This window comes from Streptopelia decaocto (genome assembly GCF_964273445.1).
Source record: "Streptopelia decaocto genome assembly, chromosome: Z".
In the NCBI taxonomy this organism is placed as follows: domain Eukaryota; kingdom Metazoa; phylum Chordata; class Aves; order Columbiformes; family Columbidae; genus Streptopelia; species Streptopelia decaocto.
In genome coordinates, this window is record NC_138657.1 from 54,348,617 (window position 1) to 54,367,159 (window position 18,543).

General features: G+C 40.7%; 1 protein-coding gene across 1 annotated transcript in view; it reads right to left on the reverse strand.

Annotated features, from left to right (window-relative positions):
• Positions 1–225: 225 nt before the first annotated feature.
• RAB3C (RAB3C, member RAS oncogene family) overlaps positions 226–18,543 on the reverse strand; it is a gene marked incomplete at both ends in the record, with an annotated part of 113,555 nt that continues 95,237 nt past the window's right edge. The window contains 2 exons of the mRNA XM_082074991.1: positions 226–413; positions 11,213–11,337. Of these exons, the coding sequence (XP_081931117.1) occupies positions 226–413; positions 11,213–11,337 (313 nt within the window). The remainder of the gene's footprint in view (positions 414–11,212; positions 11,338–18,543) is intronic.

The window sequence follows — 18,543 nt, forward strand, 5'->3', positions numbered from 1 at the left end:
TAACAGCTATCCTGCATGCAAAAGCCAGATGCTAAAAAATGCATCGTCCTTTCAAACTAATAACCTCTCCAACTCCATATGCATACTCGACCAGCTGCTGATGTAAAATAAAAGACTTTGCTCCCAAATAAATTAATAAGACAGTATAAATAAAGGCATATAGACCATTCATAAATACTCTGTTGGCAACCAAACACACTGGAGCTGCCTTTGCTGATAGCGGGACTAACAGCCGCAGTTGGGCTGCTGTGGAGGGGGGGTGTCCTTTAGCCGAGTGTTCTGCTTGCTGGCAGCAATGGTGGGATCCGTCTCCAGACTTTCCGACATTTTGTCACAGATGATATCCACGAGTCGCTCAAACGTCTGCTTGACATTAATGTTGTCCTTGGCACTTGTTTCAAAAAATTCAAATCCTAAGAAAATAAACAATACATTTATTTTCGATGCATATTCTGGTATCTCCAATAAATATACAAACTTCTCTTGGGTGATGAAGAGTTGAGAGATGCCCAGAAAACAAACATGTAGAGCACAAACTTAAAAAGACTGATACTGCAAGAGCAGTTGAAATTGTAACACAATCAAAGTACACTAGTGTTATTTGCTTTATATCAACCCAGATAAAATCAGTACTGGTCCAAATACATTCTCTTAGACAAATTCTACTTTAAAACAGTTTAGTCTAAAAATTGACACCAGTTTGTGGGTATTAGTATTTTGGAAATGCCCTCTATATCCAGCCACCGGGAAGGAACAATCTACTGCTCCATCTCTATTATTTTACTTTGAGCATTATTCAGCTGGAAACAGCCACTTCTATTGTATCATTAACCTGGTACTAAAGTAGCCAACTGTGTTTGGAAATAAGCAGTTAAAAAACCAGCAAGACAGGAAAGATTTCTGCAATTTGATATCTACTTAATTTAGATGTGAATCTGTGGGACCAAAGGGCCTCCCAATCCCACAAACTAAAATAATAAAAGTATACAAACACACAGAAGGAAAAAAAAGTTCCTTAATTCATATAGAAGGACTTTTAATCTATCAGTTTGCATGACTACACCAAAGGCAAAGAAACAGAGCTTTCCTTAACCCAGAAGGGACACTTTTATCATCAGAGACAGCTTTCCTAAGCTCTCTGCCCCTATTCGTCCCATGTTTCATCTCCCACGTCTGCCTCCTTCATCTGGGCCATATTTGCAACTTGCTGGTCCAGCAGGCTTCTGTTAGTGCTGCATCTTCCCGTGTGTTTGCTTCCTTTGCAAAACATTTGTCTTTTTTAATTTATGTTTTCTAAGTGTTTTCCCCCGTGCTCTACCTTTTCTCCCAGTTACCACATTGCTCACCTGAGGGTTCCCTGGTAATTTAAAACTTTATCTTAATTCTGTCTTTCCACTACTTAAGGATTCAATATTGAAACAGTTCACAAAACATCTAATCGACTGGTAATATTAGAGAAGTGGCTTAGCATTTGCACAAATATTTTGATTCTTTCTGATTAAATCTGTATAACAACAGGCAACTACTACCATGTTTTATTGTGAGAAAAATCCCAGTAAGAAAATATCAATCACTTGAACCCTCAGTGGAAGAAAGGGTTTTTTAATGTTTGTGTTTTCCAGTTAATGGACTAACTTTCTGTTGCAAAGGCCATTTGAAATTTAAATGCAACTACTTTGATCACGTCAGTCCTATGTATTCTATATGCTACCTAAACAGGATGTAATGTACATATTCAGTCCTATAACTGCTTACCATGTAGCTTTTTATGTTTGAGAAGTAGCCTAGATTTAAGGCAGATATTTATATTTAGCTTGGTATTATATCCCAGAATGCACTTATAACCAATGCAAAATCTAACTCTGTTCTGAATTTTCTTTGTATTTTTAATTTTCATAAGGTGCCTTGTGCTGAGATGTCACTAAGTGATTAAACATTTAAATGCACAGGAGCTAAACACAAGCCTAAGTTAGTGTTCATAGGCAGTTTAGATAATAAGAGGTATAAATATTGTACAGGGTCTAGTCATACAACTTCTACTAATATCTGAAAGAAGTGCAAGGATAACCTCACAGGTACGAGTTCACATTGCCAGCAAAACTTTTTCTATCCACATTTCTCTAGAAAGCAGGAAAGCTGTGCATAGTAAAAGACCCTGTACATAAATTGTATACTGGGAGGAGGTTTGAATCTACATCTGATTGTTTAATTTAGCTTGGCTTACATGTCTCCTTTGTTCTAAACTAGAATGAGAATGGGGAAAGCCTGTGTAGCCTCACTTGCTGTTGGCTTCAGCCCTCCTGCAGAGCTCCATGCAGGAGAATATTCTTCAGATAGCTTGGGAACTGTTTAGGGGAGGAAGATCCTCCACATTTTCAGTGCTCTGTGTTGAAACCCGGCTGCAACTCTAGCACAGGAACACAGTCAGGTCCTTCCACAACTCGTAGTGTCTGCTCCACAATAAGCAGGAGGAAAGCAGCTGGTTCCAAAGAGGAGCAAGCAGGACTAGAGGGCAGAAGGGTTGAGGGCCAATGTGGAATGGTACACCAAAGCCTTGGAGAAGACTATAGGAAGAAGAATGGATCTTAATGACATTTCTGAGGGGAGCAGTTTTTACAGGTGGGAAGGCAGAATTACTGGTATATGAGATGATCCTGAAATGACAGGTATGACAGGTAGGTAAGAGATCTGGAAAGAGAAAAGCAGAAAGTGAAAGAAAAAGAGTCACAAAGAGAAGAGACTGATGTCAGGAAATACTGAAACGTGAACAGGATCAAGAAAACAGGCCCACTACCCCAGTGAGGGTGTTCTGCATAAGAACACTGTGAAAAACTTAGAGGCACCCAGAAAGACAGAGGATTACAGGGTGTTCAAGCACAAACATAAAATAAAATAAAATAAAATAAAATAAAATAAAATAAAATAAAATAAAATAAAATAAAATAAAATAAAATAAAATAAAATAAAATAAAATAAAATAAAATAAAATAAAATAAAAATAGACACAACTGTGGTGAAATCTATGGAATTTCAGTTGCAATTTTGATATAAGAAGGAAATGTTAGTCACAGTAGTGCTGTAGCTGGGTATCAGGCTATACCTGCATGCACTTCCTATCAACTTAGTCATTAATTGCCTGGGTGATCCAGGACATTGCCTAACTAGACCATGCATAGATGAGACAATGCACTGACCTATGAGAAAGTGACTGGCCTCCCAACTGCCTCTACAACAAAGTGTTTGCTTTATTCTTTACAGGAACTGTACAGATGGGCATTTTGGACAGTCCTGGAGATTCGCCCAGGCAGCCCATGTTGTGCATACACCAGCTGATAGGAACTATTTATATGCGTAAATTTGCTGAAAAACACCCTAAGTAGAGAAAAGTGTCATGCCAGTGGGTTCCCCTACGCAGTTCTTCCTGTAGAATAGATTCAGCTGCACATAGGTAAGACACATGTAGACTGTCTGTGGAAACTGTTCTTACAGATGCAGAACTGGTCACACAGAACAGTCTTTTGAAGCCAGTTAAGAGATGCTTTGTGCGCAGTTTAAAGTAATCACTGCCACCAGATCATAATGTGTATTGGGCACATAGAACCAGCTGGATTACAAGAATTCAGCAGAACAGGCATTCAGAGAGTCTCATCTGATGCAGCCGAAGACACCATTGCAAAGAGCTTTCAAACAGAGGCTCCTCTTGCCACTTGGACAGCAACTGACTGTACTGTGCAGGGGATTCAGTTTCCCATGAGTGTTACCTTATGCAAAATATCCCAATAAATTAGAGTGGTGTTATAATTTTGAGTGGTGTTCCTTCCTTTTTGTATGGGTTTTTTTTTTGTTCGTGTGTGTGGGGGTGTTTTTTGGTTTGTTTGTTTTGTTTTATTTTGTTTTGTAACAGAAACTTTGTGGAACAAAGAGCTAGGGAGTATTTTTCGTGGAAGGGTGTGTCTGAACTCCGTTTTTTTTCCATTTTGTTATGGAATGTTTTGCAGACATTTTCCTTGTGACCTCTCCTCTCGACTCATCTTGCAATTATTTTACTAATAGCACTTAGAGACCCTAAGCCTCTAAAATGCCTGTGTGTGAGGGCCTCAGATCTACATTTTTTTAAGACTTTCTCCAGGTTTTTTCCTCTTCTTGTTATTAATGGAGAGAAAAGATTTTCCATGTGAGTATAAGCCTGATGTGAGGCAACCCTGGTGATGATCAGGGCATCTGAGCTCAAAGAACACCATGTTCCCACCACTCATGATGATCTGTATTGCCAATGTGGGTGAGACTGGGCAGAACAGATTACTGCAAAGATATGACAAAGCCCAAGAGGCAAATGGGTAGGTAAGGCACAACAGAGCTGAAAGTGAGAATATCCAAAATATCAAAGTGCTGACTGAACATATGAACAATGCATGTGGAAAATCCATCACGATGTTCTAATATAAATGCCTCTTATTTAATTCAGTTTTCCCTTTGCTGCCCTTAACACCGTATCTCTTTCCCTCATCTATCTTCTTCCCAATAGAACAACTCAGAGCAAGCTAGCAAGTCTTCAGCAGCCCCCAAAGAGTCACACAGCAGCAGGAGCTGCTGAGGACACTGGCATGCTGCTGCACTACACCTGATGAGCTGTAGTGCACATAGAGCCAATTACATAGTTTCCCTAGAACAGATAAATAGCTTGAATTAACCAGCTTTGTTCTCTCTCTGTCCCACACTTGTCCTGCCTTAGCAAAGGCTCCTTCATCAGTGCTCATTGACTCTTGTTTATGCCAGCTTTCAAAAAAACAGGAAGAAAGCAAGAACAGAAGAGACAGCAATATGCAAAGGGAAGAACATTCTGCACCCTCTCATCTTCCTGAGAAAAAGTGACACGAAGAGGAGATACTATCTAGTAAATTTTAAGCACAGTTCCACAGACATTACAGACAAGAGCTGTGTTAATGTTTCACCAGCTGATCAGGAAAATCTGGTTTCAGAGTGTTTGTCCACACCAAGAAAATTTTATTTACCACCCCTGATGCTTTGTTAAGTTTAACAGATGTCCTCAAAGGTTTGTTCCCGCAATAACTACCCTTCCATGAAGATAAACGTGAACTGCGATCCATAGTGCTGCTCTTGCCCGTGCCTTGTTCAATCCGGTATTTTGAGGAGTAGTAGTAGGCGACTGCAACGTCAGAGCAAGAAGTGGCTGTGGGAAGCCACTCCCTTTGTAACACAATGGTGTACAAAGGCAAAATCCAGGAAACCATGGGAACGAATCATTCAACGATGTCATAGTGTATAAAGAAGATGAGCTAATGATGCCTTATCTTCTTGGATTTGCATCCTGTAGGCAGTTCTGAGGAGGCACTGGCAGGCACCTGCTTGTCTGCTGTGAATAGTACCTAATAAGGTTTGCAGTCACATTGCAGGCTGCCAGTCAAGGCAACTGCAAGGCCTTCTTCCTCTGCTCAGTTGTCCATTACCTCAGAATTGTTAACATCTTTGAGACTTCTGCCTCTCAAAGAGAGACAAACACACATGGCGTGATTGCAAAGTCTCCTAGGAGACTGGGCTGAAAGTAGCTGGTGACCATTGATGTTCTTCAAAGCATCTCCTACACCTGCAATTATGGTACCAGATCCGTTTATACTGTGCTCTACTTTGTAGACTACTTGGATGGAACCTCTGCTGACCAAACAAGCCCAAGGGCTGGACTACACTAAGAAAAGTATTAAAAAAATAAACCCCAAGATAGAAGTTTGCTAATATTATGTCAGCAAAGAGCAGTGCTTCAGCACCATTCTGGATAGAGCTAGTGTAAAGATTGATAACAGAAATACTAAGATATTAATTCACCTTTACGGCGTCAAGATTTATGAAAAACAAAAGCTAAAGGGGGACTCTGATCTGTGGCAGAACGGAGAGACTTCAGGGGCGGTTACTGGTGATGCTCTAGCAAACACCTTTTCCAGTCTTTCAGAACATAAGTCTTCCATATAAATTCCAGCTGTACTGATTTTGATTGTAGCTTCCAGATACTTTTTAAATGAGTACATTTGGGCAATAAATCAGATTCTTGGCAAATATTTTTTTTTGTTTGTTTACATGAAACATTTGTTGAGCAAACACAATCCCTTGCTTCCCATTGTCATTAAGTAGCTTTCCTGTAATGCAGATCCAAGTGTCTGAAGGTACTGGCAGGTTGGCATTTCCCTCCTGTAAAAAAACATTCTGGGAACAGGAGCCTTTAATTGCTTTGCCAGTATCCTCTGTGTGTTGTAACTAAACGGAATACTTTGGTGTTTGTCAGTGCTATCTGTCTCGTTCCCCTGGCACTAAGATTTGCCCTTTAAAAAGAGCTAAAAAATGATGAAGGGTGGAACTATGAATAGGCATCTTCTTGCACAACCCAATTATTTTCATTTTTAATGCAAAGTTAGACACAGCCATATGTCCATGCTTTTGAAACTGCCTGTGACCCTGCCTTCTGCACCCCGGCCTGCAGCCAGCCACAGAGGCAAAACAGAACTTACTGTTCTAGCAAACTGTGTGCTGAGGTGCCAAGTCCCACTTGATTCCCAATGCAGATGCCAAAATTACAGCCCTAAAAATGCCTCTTCAGTTAATGCCTAAACTCACAGATGTCTAATATCCCCAGTGTACCCACAGATGTCTACTGTACACATTACCCCCCAGAGCTTATACCTCCAGACAAGTGAGGTTTGGCTCCACTCCTGATGCTGGGAGCTGCTGTCTTGTGCCTCAGCCCTGGCAGGATTCAGACACCAGATCTGTTCTTGCCCCATCTCAATAGCAGACCTGGTCTTGCAGGCTTAGTCAGATCATACAGAAGTGCTGGATGCTGAATTGCACCCTGCATAAGCACATGACACTGACAAATGCTCCACTTTCACCCTTGCTGGGGTAGTAAATGGGATTAATTTGAAGAAATCTAGTCATCCCTGAATCAGGTTTCTAGCATCTCCAGCATGACCCTTATGTACATACATGCCTGAGCCAAGAACAAAATGAAAATAAAACAAGCAAGGCAGAATAATTTTGGTTTGAAGCGAAAAATTTTCTTCCCATTTTTGTGGAATTTATTTTCAAAGCACTGGTAATCAAGAGAAGGAAAGAAAGAAAAAGCTGAAAATAAAGACTTTAAGGAAGAAATCACCCAAAAAAGATGAGAAGAAAAAGGATGGAAAGGAAAAAACACCCCAAAATATGCAAAATAAGGTATGTGTTAAAATCCGAGGGGTAAAATGACTACCTCTCTGAGCGACAAGCTTCAGGGCACAGTGAAATCCTGGGCACTGCTGGCACTGGGGCATGGAGCACACAGAGCCCTTTGCATGGGCCCTGAATGCAGCATGACAGCTGGCTTCTGCCAGCCTTTGTGGAAGTGAATGTGAGAGCTCACCCAGAAAATGTTTGGTTTTCTTTTCTGACATTCGTTTGTGGCCTCTGGGAGAGACAGTGCTCCAGGATACATTTAGAAAGCAAGAGAATGCACCCTAAGGCATGCTCAGACATGCTAGGTGCCCCCAGACAGGACAAACAGAACCTTACAGAAAACATGACCAGATATTTGGGGTAGATCTTGCAGTACCCCCCTAGTAACTGGTACAACGTGAGCACAAGAGGTATGACTTGGGCCTATGACAGGATGGTACTTCCGCAGCAACCTTAGGGGCCCTGGTCTTAAAGATATAACATAGTCTGTAATGACAATACTTGCAATTAAAAACCAATGAGTGTTGAAATAATCTGTAGCACACACAGAGAAAATGGGAGTTGTACAGAAGCATGTGAGCAAACAAAGAACACATACAAAATTATGTACCTAACTTGCAAGCACAGCAAAATATAAATAAATGGAGAAACTGTATGACAAACTATGCAACTGTCCATCTGCATGAGCAGTTACTCAGAGTCTGTTCAAAGGTCTGTGCACACCTCTGCCTGCTAATCGTTTGCCAGAATGTAGATCACAATATGTCATACAGACCACGAATAAAAGGAACTTAGACATTCATGCCATCTGTGAGTCATTCTTTATATTTCTGTTCTGACAAGTGACACCAAACTTTTATGAATGTATGAAACTTTGAACTTAGCTGAGAAGCACAAGATGAACATGTCAGAAAAGCTGTGTGAGTAATGCAGCTGGGAAGTGTGCATGTATTTTGATTGCAAGATGTTAAAGCCTATTTTACTAAAATACTTCAAAGCATGTAAGTGCTGAATATATTGGGGTTTTGCTCAATAACAAATGCGTGTATTGCTCAGAGCAAACATTCATGAAGGGATAAAATAGCGTAAGCATTATGTTCCACAACCCTTTTTTTTAGGGATAAGTGAACAAACTTATTAAAATGTGTTTGCTTTGTTTTCTGTGTCAATATTAACAATACATTAATTGGTTCTCTCTACCAGCTTGTTCGTCACATTTCTGTTATTTTCTTGGTATGATAGTTCTGTGAGGTAAAGTTATGTGACTCAGCCGAATTTACTTGATCCGTCTGTTTTAATCTTATTCTACCATTACTCTTTTAATGATGCTAACATGTTAAACAATCATTAACTCATTTCTGAAAAAAAGCATGTGCCACTTACAAAAAGTACTGAATAGGGTGACAAGGAATAGCTAAGGTGTGAGATCGTCTTTGTGGCTGGAATGATGAAATAGTGCAGCTTGGAGAAAAAGGAGGGGTATGATAGAGGTCTCTGAAACCAACAGTGTTGCAGAGCAGGTAACAGCAAACAATTGTTCACTGTTTCTCAGAATCCAACAGTGAAGAAACATCAGATAAAACTAGCAAGTGACCAATTCAAAGCAGAAAGAGGTAACTCAGATAAACTGTGCATATTTTGTATGTTTTTGTGTGGTTTCAAAGACATCACTGGACAGGTCCATAGATTAAAGTTCTGAAAAGGCTATTGAATATAAAGATACTGCCTTTGGTTCATGAGATCCAAGAATATAATTTGCTACAGTCTGGGAAAGTATCACGGTGTGTCTGCCCTTTTATATGTTTCACAGGGCACCTACTTCTGGCCATCACCGTAGGCAGTATTCTGCTTGCAGCTGTAATCTGTGGTGGTATCGCCAGTGTCATGCTCTATTAAACTGTTCTTATCTCAATCCACAAGTATTTTTTCCTTTTCCCCCTTTTGATTCTCTCCCCCATCCCACTTGGGAGGGGATGAACAAGCAGCTATGTGGTCCTAGTTGCCAGCTCAGCTTAAACCAGAACAGTCCTTAAAAACAAACTTTAAAAAAATCTAAAATGGAAATGAGACAAATTTTGTCTTCATAAACATCCTGTTAATTTCCCTTCAAGGTCAGATCTTCTTTCTTTTGTGAACTCCCGGGAGTGTTGTGGGAGAGGTACTTGGAGCTACCACAGGATACCTGACTGGCTTGGCTTAGCCAGACCTTTGTAGGGAATGAGACCCATTGCTGGTTGATCTAAACAACTTGTTTGGGTTACACTTGAGAAATAAACCAGCACTGATTATACCTTGTTAATAAAACTGAAGGCCACACTTTTCAAAGAGGTCAGCAGCCACAGAAGAGGCATGATTTTCCCATTCTCAACAGGACATCATGTTTCCTGGAGGGCCAAATGCCCAGTGTTTTTCTGACCTTTTGAAAACCCAGCACAAAATGTACATGTATTCATTTTTCAGTGACTTCAAATAAACCAGGGCCGAAAATAAAACCACATTTGAGAACAGTGTTTCACAGCTTTGTACAGCACTCGTGTTGTGCTTGCTTGCAATAGTCAATGTTGCAGACCATGACATTAAAAGGACCCACAGTTTTAAAGTACATCTTGCTTGATACAAAAATCTATATTGTTATTTTAAAAACTTGCCTGCAAGAGATGTTATCAACTCACTGGCAAAGAAAATAAAGACAGTCCCAAGTGTCTGACAAAACTCACACCCTTCAAACTGGACAACACAGCCAAAGCACTTAGTACAATTCAGGGAAACTTGCTCTGCTTTTCCTGACACCACCACCCACAGCCTCTGAGCAGATTTAAGAAATCATTGCAGCTATATGGGACACATATAAACATTTGTGTGCACAATCTGAGAACAGTAAATGACATACTGGATCAGAGCCACAATTTATCCAATACAATAATCTGCCCTTGTGACAGCCACAGGATGTATATCTGAGAAAGGAAAACCCAACAGTAGATCAAGATGGGAATAGAGGATAATCCGCTTCCATAAAGACTGAATTCTAAATTCTGGGAGTCAAGGTTTGTTCTAAAGCCTGAAACATGAGTTTTGATATCTATTGCTTTTTTTTTTTTTTTTTTTTTTTTTGGGCAAGCATTGGTTCTTACGGCTGAGTATTCTTGACTGTACAACATGCAAAGTTCCTTCTCATCTAGCTAAATTCATGACCTTGGGAATTCCTTGTCAAATCACTGCATTAATCTCTTTCTATAGGAAAATAGTTCAATGAATAAAAAAGTAGATTAGATACGTGATTTTTAAAAAAGCATCAAAATTTACACTGAAAATTTATGTTTATTGCCCGACTGCTCTAAATTTGGGGTAAAAGTATACAGTTACATTTTTTGAATCTCCTCTCCTCTCCTCTCCTCTCCTCTCCTCTCCTCTCCTCTCCTCTCCTCTCCTCTCCTCTCCTCTCCTCTCCTCTCCTCTCCTCTCCTCTCCTCTCCTCTCCTCTCCTCTCCTCTCCTCCCCTTTTTTAATTGGTTTGTTGGTGTTTATTCTTCTGTTTATTCTTTTTTTTTTTTTAATTTTTATTTTGTTCTGGATAGGACATATCTGTCTATAGCTATAACTACTCAAACATACTGTAACATGTGCAGAGACACATGTCTAAACTTGCGGCTTATCACAAAGACCATAAAGTTCTTCCTATTTCAGGAGCAGCATAAGGAATGTTTTATCAGATGTATCTTTACTCTGAGCCAGCACTGGTCTTGTGGACACTTTTACATAACAGACAAGTCACAGCTCTGCATAAGGCCATCTCTGGACACAAGGCTCTTCTAATGATGATACAGTATTACGGTTCAGACCTCAGCCTGCACAAACCAAAGGGAGGCAGTGTATGACTATTTCTTTGCAGTGAAGGTATCACAAACATTTCATTACAAGTACTGTAGCAACTAATGACATTACTATGGACATTCTCACAAGAAGTCATAAAGCTTTGTCATTAGGTTCTTACCAAGCTGCTCTGCTAAATGTTTGCCTCTCTCAGTGAAGATTACCCGTTCATCCTCCATGTCACACTTGTTACCGACCAAAATAACCTGGGCATTATCCCAAGAGTAGGTTTTGATTTGAGTTGACCTTAAAAGAGAGACACACAGAGAAAGAGAGAAGTCAAAGCAAAGCAAATTCTGCTTAAATCAATTTCAAACAGAATTGTAACAAGACAAAAAAGACAATACTGATTTTGACATGTAGGGTAACATGATTCTGTTTAATTCTGGATTTCGAATGAACTAAGGATTTTCTGTCAGGAATTATTATAACAGAAATAGTATTAACACAGGTTTTACTTTCGGTTGTTAAAACAAGACAGTCTTTCAATATTTTCTCCTGCCATCAACATTTTTTGTATATTTTTAGAAAGAAGTGACACTTTCTCCCACACAATTAAAAAAAAGCTTTTTCACATTTAAATGCAAACCTTACCATCTAAACCCAAAGCTTTGAAAGAAAATCAACAGCTTTTTAATTTTTTATCTCTCATCTTTAAAAATAAGCATCTAAATAATGTTTACATTGTGCATTATTAAGCCATGGGCAGGGACTGAGTTTGAACTTTGATTTAACTCCCATTTAAATTATACAAGCCATGATCATGACTACAGCTGAACTGGATTATCTGAGGCCTTGAAACACCATGGGACCCTGAGTGCTGGTGGTGAAACAGCTTACCCTGCAAAGCTGTCTTCTGCAATTTGAATGTGATGCATGCTAGTGGGCAACTTAGGATCACACTTGCAGCACCTCTTAGCTGCTGACTACCACCACTCTGCTGATACTCAGAAATGATCTGTAGAGAGGAAAGCTCCACATTCTGGCTTCAGGCTCATTCAGGAGTGATGTTGCTTGCTACCACCCACTAACTGAGAGCAGCAGCTGCCCTTGAAAGTGACACAGGGTGCAGCAAGCTTACTCTAGGCGCTTACCCTTTGCCTTGGGCTTGTGATTATGCCTAGCTTTAGGCTTTGAGTCAAGTGCTTGGTAGGACATTTATATCTCTTCTGTTCCCATATGATTTGCGGAGAGAGAAAAAGACCTAGCACATCTCTCTCTCTTTTCTGTCACTGAAGTTTTTGAGCTGGTCTGTCTGGGTGCTAAGTTCACTAGTGACCCCTTCTCATAATACAGTGATTATACCTACATATTCAAATCCCTGTCGGCAAAATATTTCATGCAGCAAAATAAGACCATGATGTATTAATAGTCTGACAACCATTTCCAGTGAAAACCAGAAAATGGATCAAATTTCCCAGATGACTTTGTTTATTGCAAGACCAGAGGGATGGACATGGGCAAAAACTGCTACAGCTATCTTTGTAAGCCTGGGTTTAATGCCATTGCCCACAGGCCCAGGCCCCCACTGCATGAGCCCAAGCACCTCTCAGCCATGTGTGATGGGTTTACAGTGCCAGGCAAAGGAATTTAAGGTGAAGGATCACACTGCCTTTAGGGTTCTTTTGCTTCATCAGAATGACCAAAAAGAAGCTGAAGCAAGCCCCAGGCATTTTGTGTAGCAGATTGTTCCCTTGGGCCTGCCCTGATATTTCCTTCAGGAAATGGACACTGTGCTATTTTAAATCTGTTTTATAGGTGGTCACAAGGTACTGTGACCAAAGCAGAGGTCAGACTTCTCTGTACAGTTACATTTTAGTAAAGATACAGTTCAGAAAATAAAGGGCACCCCACACTCATTTTGGCAGAAATGTTCTTTTGGAACAATGCTGAGTTCTTCTGAAATTTGTGGTTAAGCAACATAGAATTTTGTTGTTGTTGTTGCTTTAACCAGAACTGCCTTTGTCACCATAGCAACTTTGCAAATACTAGTAACTCAGACGTCAGAGGATGTTAGTCCATTAAGGACTCTAAAAGAGCTTAGCTTTGAACAGTTAGGAGTTGAGGGTCAATTTGTTCCCCTTATGCCAGGCAGAAATTGAAGACATTTTAAAAGCAAAATGTACAGTAAAGATAGTAAGCTTTACAGAAGGAATTAACTGCATATTCTGCAAAGACAAAGTATAAGAAAAGGTTAAATTAAGAATACAAGCTGAAGAAATATCATGACACCCATGTAAAAATAATTCATTCAGCCTTAGTTTGCAGTCTTTCATTTCATAGCCTTACATGAGTTTCTTTGCTTAAGAATCTAATCCCCTTTATTTTACTGCAGCCAGATACGATTTCTCATTCTCTGAACTATGAGCCTGTTCATTCAAATGCTTCTCATTATGGAAGATAATTATTTTATTCTTAGACTTCTTTATCTTCTTTGCTTATATCTTCTAGTTTTGAGCATTTTTTTTTAAGCAACAAGAGAACAGATCTTGTCCGTGATAACAATTCCAAACGTTTATGTTTTGCAAAAGACTCAGTAGTACACAAGTGCAAGTGACTGTGAAAATCAGTCAAGTGTATCCCCGCCCAACCCCATATTAGTAGGAGCTTGGATTAAAAGAATATAATAGCCTTAGCACTGTTATGTTTTCTCTTTAGATATACAGTTCCAATAATGGCTTCTATAGATTTTGATTCCTACAATTTTCCACAAAAGCCAACACACAGGCCACTTAAAAAAGAGATTTTTGCTGTTCCTTGCATACATGACCTTTCAAATGACCAAGGTTTCTGATTAATCCAAAATATAAACCATTGTTTTTGTAAAGAACTTTAGCCTCGGGAAGGTTGAAGACATGAAAAGGCAAAGCTGCTGTTTGCAGTAAGCTGAATACAGCAATTCTTGTTCAGTCTCAGTGCCCTGGTGTATGTCAATAGTAATTTACCCTGTAAATCTTTCACATTCCAGTTGTATGCTAGTCAGGCAATCTGCAATATGTTTGAATTTTTATAATGTATAGACACCAGAGGGGCAGATTAATGCAGGAATCCAATGATCCATTACTTTCAGTGATCAACACAAGACTTGTTCTCCCTGTACGGCAATTCTGCCATATCCCTCAACAGAAAAGAGCACTTGCTGGAAGCTAATTAAAGCAATGTTATTTGCTCATCTTTTCCACTACTGGTTCAAAGTACTGTGAAGTAGCGTCATGAAGACAGGTGGTACAGCCCAAATAAAATCCTGGTCCTGGCTGCTTCCAGGCTTATTGTAAGAGCCATCAGCCTGTCCAATGTCCACAGATCGAGAGAAGCACAGGGGCACAAAGGCAGGTGACAACCCAAATTAATGGCTCAAAAGAAGAGATACCACATCTGGGTCCCTCCAAGGGCTGTCCCAGGAGAGCCTCAGACCCACTGTCCAGGTGTGAAACCCATGAGCACAGGCCAACACTGGACACCTGTATGTCCAGGTGTCAAGAACTGGGGGGACTGGGATCCATGGGCAGATTGAGTGTACAAGCCCAGCTGATGGAGGGACCCACACTGCATGTATGGCTGTACAGATATATGTTCTCACTAGTGGACCACCATGATGATCTGCCAGGGTGCAGAGTGGGATGAGGCTATTGGTGTTGTTTGTTTGTGTGAGCACTTCATGTGTCTGTCTGTGGTCTGTGTGGCTGGTCACGTGTACAGGCACATATACATATTGTACATGTGTGTTGTGTGCACAAGCCTGCTGGAAATACACCTTCAGCCTCTGTACTGGCTGGACCTAGGGCATGGAACCACAGCAGCCTCACATCTCTCAGGCTGTCAGATCCAGCATGATGTATTTTCCCCAAAGAGTTCAGCCTGAACATGGCTACGCCTGTGTAACACCGCATTGTACCCTGGAGAAAATGCTAAAGAAAAGGAAAAAAAAGAAAGCTAAACGTGATGCTTGTTGTACTCAATACATTTCAGGTTGCACCCACTGATTGACATACCTCAGAGTTCACTCTGAATATATCTCCAGAGGGTCACTTTTACTAACTCATGTATGTCCAGAACAAACATTAATCTAACCTGGAATAGTCTCTAGCATATTCTCACCCACAGGCAGCAAGGTTAGCAAACAAATATATTCGATAAAGGTATGCCCATATTGCAAATCTACCAGGGAAATGAAAATTTAGAGCCAGCCACAATCTACACACCACTGTTTGGGCCTAGAGCCCTCCAAGGTTGCCTGCCATCCCTAGAGGGGCTGGTTTGTATGGGCTTTTTAGATGAATTATGTAGGAAGTCACAGGCACTGACAGCAGACAAGTATCCTAATGAAAATGCTCGAGGGGGACATGTATAATGTTTATTCCAGAGAGCTTGGGGAACATGTTGTACTTCTGATGTTCTCGTTTCAGGAAGGAGTACACAATTAACTGGAGTACATTATCTTGCTATGAAAGCAAATAAACAAAAACCAAACAGCAGCACACCAACAAACAACAAAAACCACAAAACTCAACAAACCCAACACAAGAAACACCAACTCAAAACCAAATAAATAAGCCCTCTACCAAAACCTTTTATATTTTTTGAAGTTACTATTATGTTGGCTTTGCTGATTGTTCCTTAAAGCTCTCCCATCTCAATCTCCACTACAGTGCCTCCAAAGCCTATTAGCTGAAATACCAAGGGTTGCAGTGTAGTGATGGGACCCAGGATGGAGTCCAGGTTATCTATTCTAAAGCTGTGTCAGTTTATTTAAGTATTTGGTGAGGGAAAGTGTCAGAGAAGTGGTTATGAATTTGGATGTGTGTCCAAAAGCATGCAGTGCCCTTAGCTGAACTTCTTCCATTTATGTGCAAATGAGCATGCCCAATGGCTGGCTACCTCTGTGCAAGAAGGCTTGCTTTCCAGCATTTTCAGGAGACATAATTCTCCTTCTGTAATTGAAGCAATGGAGGGTATGCCTCCCCCCTCCCTCCAATGCGCATCCTGTGATGTGGGAAGGTGTGGCACAGCCTTCTCCAACCCCTGACAGAGCCTGAGATGGTAAGGGGAAGCTCTGCAATTTCCATCTTTTCAGGGGATAAGGATAATGTCAGGAGCCCTTTCCCACTCTCCTCATCTGTGAGGAGCTCTGGCATTCTCCCCATTCAAGGTGTTGTTTCCATAAGGCAAGTCTGAGTTCTCTGACATACTACCAAGTGTCTTCTATACTTTAGTGTGTATCACATGCTCCATTCATTTCCCCATGCTCTCCTTTATGCCTCCTAAACCCTTATTATTCACAGCAATCATGATAGGTTATGTGCATTAGGAATGCCCCTGTATCTTGGAGTCTGCCAATCTCTTCTCTCTGCTGCCCTCATCTTGGAGACATGATGGAGATGGAGCCTTCACACGATTATTCTGTACATCACATTAAATGACTGAAGTGCTCAGCTGAGATGGGCATTTGGAAGCTGGATCTCTGCCAGCTGCTCTGCACTTGGTGCTCAGACCCTGATGCAGGGAGGGCAGGGAGAGAGGTGGCCTCAGGCTTTCCATCTGTTCTCCAGTAAACAATCCACTTTTAGTAGGATATGAGCCATCCAAATTGTATAAACCTACCCACCAAAAACTACAACTCAACTTTCTGATTGGGATTGTGAAGACAGTGTTAAAAACTTGAAGCACTCAGAGCAAAATCAAAGCAGAAGAGTCCTGGAGTACTTGAATACTAGACTTCTTGTAGCCATGGTTACCAGCATAGTAGGAATATACTAGAAATAATTAGTAATAATATTAGTAATAATAAAAAGAAGATTCTAACATTTTAGTTGAACTGATGAGCAACCAGGGGTGTACACCGGCCCAAGAAAGAGAATAACTTTCAGAAAAAGTTCAGGACCATTCCTCTGTTACTGATGAGGAAGATCTGGATTTTTGCAGCTTTTAAAGCCACACTATTGTTACTCTTTTCAGTATTCTGGCATGCTCCAGCTGAGGGCCATAAAAGATCAATGATTACGGCTAATACAAATTCATTTTCCTCTTGCATTCATGAACCCCTTTGTAATTATTGAAGCAATTAGTGAAAAACAAGAAAAGCAATCAATAAAGGAAATAGTTACCAAAATAGAAGGCTGACATAGATGAACCTGTGGCAGAAATGGGGAAATCACACTTCAATCCTTCTCATCAAGGATTTAAATCTAGTGGACGTCCTAGCATTCCCACTTCTATCCAGAATAGATTACGCATACTGAATTTGTGATGCTTATTTTCAGTGGCTGCTGACTGCAAATGCTTATTAACATATGATGGAGAATAGGCTAAGATATCTGAGTAACACAGGAGTACTGAACATGGAGGGCAATGAAGGGGAAAAAATAATGAAATAAATTTATTCCATCCTCAGTATCACAAAGCAGCAAGAGAAAAGGATCTGCTGAGAAGTGGACGTAGCAAAAATGGGATATACCAAACCCTTTACTCTTGCAACAGACTGGGATATATGAATATTGGCCAGGACCAACTGTATTTGATGTGTCAGTTATTGTTTATACAATATTATGTTTTCTGTCTGGATTGAAGGGCAAATGAATGGAAAAAATGCCTTATGATTGTGAAATAAGCTGATCTTGAAGAAACCAGAAGAATACCAATGACTCACCACTTCCTTCTGACAGGCTTTATCTTCCTTGTGCAGAGCCAAAGAGTGCACACCATGAAATGAAAGGCTGCATCTTTAACCTTCCCTCGGAGGAAGATAAATTGATGATGCAGAAGCTGCGTGACGGGTGTGACACTAAGAAATATCTGGCTCATTTTCAGCCAGGCTAGTAAAAATGAACATTACTCAGAGCATCAAGTTTTTCAGTGTTTTGGTAGTAATTAGGTCTGCTTTAAGGAAAAAAAAATAATATTAGCTTTGCCAGTGAACAAGCCACAAAAGCTACCTTAACAGAAGAGTCCGCTACAAGTTTATGAGGCCATAACTTCTTCTTAGAAAGTCACATTTCAGTTTTGCCAAGTTAGAAAGATAAACAAAATGAATCCTGTTCTTTTGGAGGGCAAAACTGAGCTAAGAAGAAGCAGGGAAGGGAAGGGAAGGGAAGGGAAGGGAAGAGAAGGGAAGGGAAGGGAAGGGAAGGGAAGGGAAGGGAAGGGAAGGGAAGGGAAGGGAAGGGAAGGGAAGGGAAGGGAAGGGAAAGGAAGGGAAGGGAAGGGAAGGGAAGGGAAGGGAAGGGAAGGGAAGGGAAGGGAAGGGAAGGGAAGGGAAGGGAAGGGAAGGGAAGGGAAGGGAAGGGAAGGGAAGGGAAGGGAAGGGAAGGGAAGGGAAGGGAAGGGAAGGGAAGGGAAGGGAAGGGAAGGGAAGGGAAGGGAAGGGAAGGGAAGGGAAGGGAAGGGAAGGGAAGGGAAGGGAAGGGAAGGGAAGGGAAGGGAAGGGAAGGGAAGGGAAGGGAAGGGAAGGGAAGG